We start from the raw sequence: 5139 nt of genomic DNA, 5'->3' as shown, positions 1-5139 counted from the left end.
CCTATAAAGAGCTTTCATGACATTACATACAAGAACATATGATTAGACATAAATTAAAGACATATAATATAAGAAAACAACATTGTTTATTACATATTTTAAAAGTCATATTGAACTTTCATATTACGTATCGAATCGAAACATGAACGCGGACCTCGATGAGAACACCTGGATCGAAAGCTTGCAGACCAATGAAATTCATTTTTACATGTAACGCGAACTTCAACGAGAGCACCTAGATGTAATATTACTTTTATTCGGAAATTACCGCTAACATAACTGCAAACATGAACACTTACTTATTATTACACACAAATATGTCACAACAATACATTATAGATTCTAATTAAACATACACAGTAATATATATATTGTTTTTCTTCTCATGCAGAGAACGTAAGTTTAAAATTCTCTTATAAGTGAGAGTGCTATCATTAAGTCAAATTCAATATTTAGAGAATCACAATTTACCAAGAACGTACGAGCCGCGATATAATTGTATAATGTATATACCATGTACGGGAATATGTCAGACCCCTTCTAGGATTCGCATATTTGTAAATATTTGGGGACAGTTGTAGCCCGATGACAAAAAAAATTAAAAAACAAAAACAAAAACATCTTGATGTACATACAGCCTTCGACAGACAGATGACTACACACATGAAACATGTCTCGCTCTTAATTGTCTCGATTTCATGAGAGGGACATATATATTAAACAGAAAAAAATCAAAAATCTGCTATTAACACGCAATTCTCCAATTAAGAAAAAAACAGGGACATTACGATATAACATGCAATAACTGACGGTTGTCGTTCCTGACTGCTGGTGATCCTTGTAGAACACATATTGACTGACGATTCGGAATAATACATAAATGCATGTATGAATGAATTCTAACTCTGAGTGCATTTTTACCTGTTTCCCAGAGACTCAGCTAGTACCTGGTTTGGTGTATCAAACAATGTTCCGGTAACCAGTATGTTTAAATAACGTTTTATTGATCCCGCCCCATTAAATGTTTGTAAGTAAGCATAATAAGCTGGATAGGAGTGACCGCCTTTTGTCTAGTAAAAGGAAAAAAAACATTACCCCCTCCCTTTGCCAAATACACATTGGAGGAGAAATACCACTTGAACAAAAAGAAAAGATAAAAATATCGTGATCCCTAATATATCCCTCTTCTTCATCTATAAGCACGCTCCTGCAACCTATACGTTTTCTAATGCCTAATCGAGACATCTTTCGTATCTTTAAACTACTGCAAATCATTAAAATGGCTTTCATAAAAAAGCAACCACTTAACTTCAAAAAATTGGGAGGGGGGGGTATTTTGCTTATTTATCTGAGTCAGAAGTTTTTCCGCGCAAACTTTTTATTCCGGTCTTTTTTTTTTTCGATGCTGGTATTTATTTATTTTTTCCAACATTTAACACTATAATGTATGGGGAAACTCTTGATTCAGAATTTTTTTTATCATGCATCTGTAGAATCAGATTAATTTTCCAATTGAGGTTCGGAATATAACCCCCCCCCCCCCCCCTGTGAAACCAATGTCCAGTATATTAAACTAATTGTAAACTAGTTTAGTGTACATGGATTTTGGTGTGAACACGGCCTAACACAGAAATAAATAGTTTTACTACTACATGTATGGAAATATATCCTATAGTGTATAAATTGTGTGCACATACATGTAATTTGTGTGCAACTAAATGTGTTTTTGATTTTGTTTTAACTTTCCAGAATTAACAACCAGTGGAGTTTTGATGATGCAATGGCTAACTTAGGATGTGATGTCTTTGCTTTCGATCCTAGGTATGTTAAAACATTTAATTGATGTAAGAAAATGTAGTATGATTCCAAGTAAGACAACTATCTCATCCAAATCACAATTTCATTTTATATAAGTATACCATGATTTGTCGACCGCAAGCTAAAAAGGGTCCTTAAATAACATGTGGAAACCCATTCAAATGGGAAAACCAATAGTCTTATCAAAAACAAAAAACTAAAATAACTTATGAACCACATTAACAAACGACAACTACTGAACATCAGATTGCTGACTTAGGACAGGTAAAAACAAACGCAGTGGGTTGAAACGTTTTAATAGGTTCACATCTTCGCCCTTATCTGAAACAATAGTGTAACATCACAACATTAAAAAAGACTGAATTTAGTTTTGATTGTTTAACCGCCAGTGGCAAATATATCAAGAATATTCAGGAAGAAAAAGGTATCGTACTTTTTTCCGCCAACATTACGGAATTTTATGAATTTATGAAATGAATGTTGGGGACGTACTACTTATATCAGTTTTGCTTTCAGTATGGGAAATACTGGTGAGCACGTGAGACCATCTGGGGTCCATTTCTACCCAATTGGATTGGGTTCAAAGTCCATGGATGACTTTACTCCACGCATAGATAACTACGTCAAAAAAAATTCTGGTCAGAAATGGAAAATAAGAACACTAGGAGACCTCGTGAAGGAGTTACACCACAGCGAGGTATGAACTAATTGAAATATAGTGTTTTCCTTTTGAAATATTTACCTCCATCTCGATTCGGTTTTTTTAATGGATAAGCAAATACATGTTTTTATTATTTTACGTTTAAAAACCTTAAATGGCTCATGAGATATTTGAATTTGACCAATAAACGAAAAAGACGTCAATGAGACAAAATACATATTAGTTGTCTGTATGTGGTTGTTCATTTCTGTATTTTAAAAATATTTATGCCATTTTTCACTGTTCCTTCATATTGGCCCATAAGTCTATTGTTTTATTTAAGCACACACGTATTCTCTTTTCTTTATTTTTTTGGTCTATTTTTCAAACCTCGCTTAAAGAGACAAAAAATTGCTATCGAAAATTTTCGAAGAAATATATACGGTGAGAACCATTTGTTATTATAGTAGAGGGGTAGGATGTATTTGAATATATGAAAACATTGCATTTTTTTTTATATTTCAGAGGCCTATTGATATGCTGAAAATTGATGTAGAATCATATGAATGGGAAATCATTCCAAATATATTACAAAGTGGTTTAGTTCCCCGTATAAAACAAATGAACATGGAGTTTCAAATTTTTGAGGACACGCCACCGGAAGGAATTCCGCATTTTCTAAATGTGTACAAAGCGATGAAGAAAGCTGGTTTCAAACAGTTTCATTGTAGGCCATCTGTTACTCTCAAGAAAAACGATTTGAAAAACAAGCGCCTTGTTTCTGAATGTGCTTATGTAAATGTTAATTATGCGTTTAGAAAATGAATACAGTTGTTCATTAAAAATAGTTTTTGGAAAAAAATGCAAGCGTACAGAAGATTTTAACTGAATACTAATTTATTGATGCAAACTTAAATGTTAAGAAACAATATCAAACTGTTAATATACAGTTAAACATTTGTGACCTCTGAAAAGGTTTATGAATATTTCCAACACTTTTTTAAACAACAGCAATAGTTTTATTTTTCAACCAAGACGCCCAGATGAGCAGAACAATTGCAGTTTGATTGATTAAAATGTACACATAATTGTGATGATTTTTTTTTATTGAAACATGACAATAAAACTACATAGGAAAAGGGAGACAACAAACACAGTGTGTTCCCTAAGATTATTAGTGAGTCAATACAATCAGTAGAGTTGTATTACTGAAGGAAGAACTTTACATGTTCAACATACGACCATAAAAATCATACAAGTTTCTAAATTATTTGACTATATATTAAACGATCATAGTTAAATATAAACACACATATGCTCTGTGTTGAAGGCCGTACATTGACTGTAATGACTCCCATCTATTCTTTGCTGGGCATTAAATAATGGAATTCATTAAGATAACCGTTTTATTTATTGTCATATAATCCACTCTATTAACACAATGTAGCATGAATAACAAAGGTATGCTGGTGTTCAATGAATGATTACAAATGATGACAGGTAAGTATAACTCCAAAGTGAACGGTAAAAAGCTGAAAGAACAAATAAAAACACAATGTAAAACCTATCAATCAAAAAGATTTGCCAAAACATACAAAAATACAAAGTTGGCTTATGACACTAATAGTGTCCCATACATTCACATAAAATATAAAAGCAATAATAATATATCAAGTTTGGTTACATAACTGTGAGTCAAAATTGGTGTGTACAGCTTTTCATGTGTTGAAAACTCGACAAGTATCAAAAATTATGTATGCAAAATTATGACACAAACTGCTTTCCATACTTTAAAAATATCGAAATGAGGGGGGTGCTATGAATCATACAAAAATTACCAAAACGGGTATTTGAAAGTGTATAGAACATTTTTATAGTGTTAATGTTGTCTCTGTGTGTTCACAAGTAATAACAAACGGTTGTGAAACAATAAAACAAATAATCTGGTGACGTGGCATATTTTGTCATCACTGTCATTTACCCAACGTTTTATACGTCATCAAAACACAATACATGTTTGTATATATGTTTACAATAGACAGTTCTTCAAATTGTCAATATGCTATAAACTTACACTGTGCTGGAATCTGGCAGATATGTCAATAAATGATGCTGAATCATCAACGTGAGCATGTAAAGAAGGGAAAATTACAAAAGAGGGGAAAGTAACGAAGAAGATAGTAAATGTAAGTCAACTTTCGGAAACATCATGAAATATTTACGGACAAGTCAGTACACTCCCGTCTGGCATGTTATTTATGCCACTATACTATTCACAAGTTCTTTACAATAGCACAAGTTCTGTCACTGGTCTAAGGTTTTACACAGTCTTTGTCCACAGTACGCACTATACGAATTTCTACCTTAAGTACTAAATTGTCAGTACAACTCCAACAACGAACATCTCTGCATCCCTGAATCGCACCTAGTTTCTTTTGAGATTCTATTAACAAGAAAGTTCTTTATCAGCGCAATTGATCTAACAAGTGACTTCCAGTTTCCAAATCTTTCGAATCGTGGTGATCCTAAAGAGAGTTTATCGAGACTCGTTGTTTTTCTACTTGTAATGTCAGGACGTATTTCATTATTGGTGTCAGGATAAATGAGAGCAAAGCTTTCAATAGTTTGATCGGCATAATTTTTTATCACCGGACCAGATAGCCATATACTATTTTCTAATT

At 32.8% G+C, this 5139-nt stretch overlaps 1 protein-coding gene across 1 annotated transcript; it reads left to right on the top strand.

Moving 5' to 3' along the window:
- The first annotated feature begins 1715 nt into the window (after positions 1-1715).
- LOC139497155 (probable methyltransferase-like protein 24) lies at positions 1716-3867 on the top strand. The gene is made up of 3 exons (XM_071285244.1): positions 1716-1821; positions 2335-2515; positions 2984-3867. Exons 1-3 carry the CDS (start codon positions 1781-1783, stop codon positions 3281-3283), a joined length of 522 nt encoding a protein of 173 aa, XP_071141345.1. The 5' UTR covers positions 1716-1780; the 3' UTR covers positions 3284-3867.
- The last annotated feature ends 1272 nt before the right edge of the window (positions 3868-5139 follow it).

Source organism: Mytilus edulis, chromosome 12 (genome assembly GCF_963676685.1).
Source record: "Mytilus edulis chromosome 12, xbMytEdul2.2, whole genome shotgun sequence".
In the NCBI taxonomy this organism is placed as follows: Eukaryota; Metazoa; Mollusca; class Bivalvia; order Mytilida; family Mytilidae; genus Mytilus; species Mytilus edulis.
This window is presented reverse-complemented; position numbering and strand designations above follow the sequence as displayed.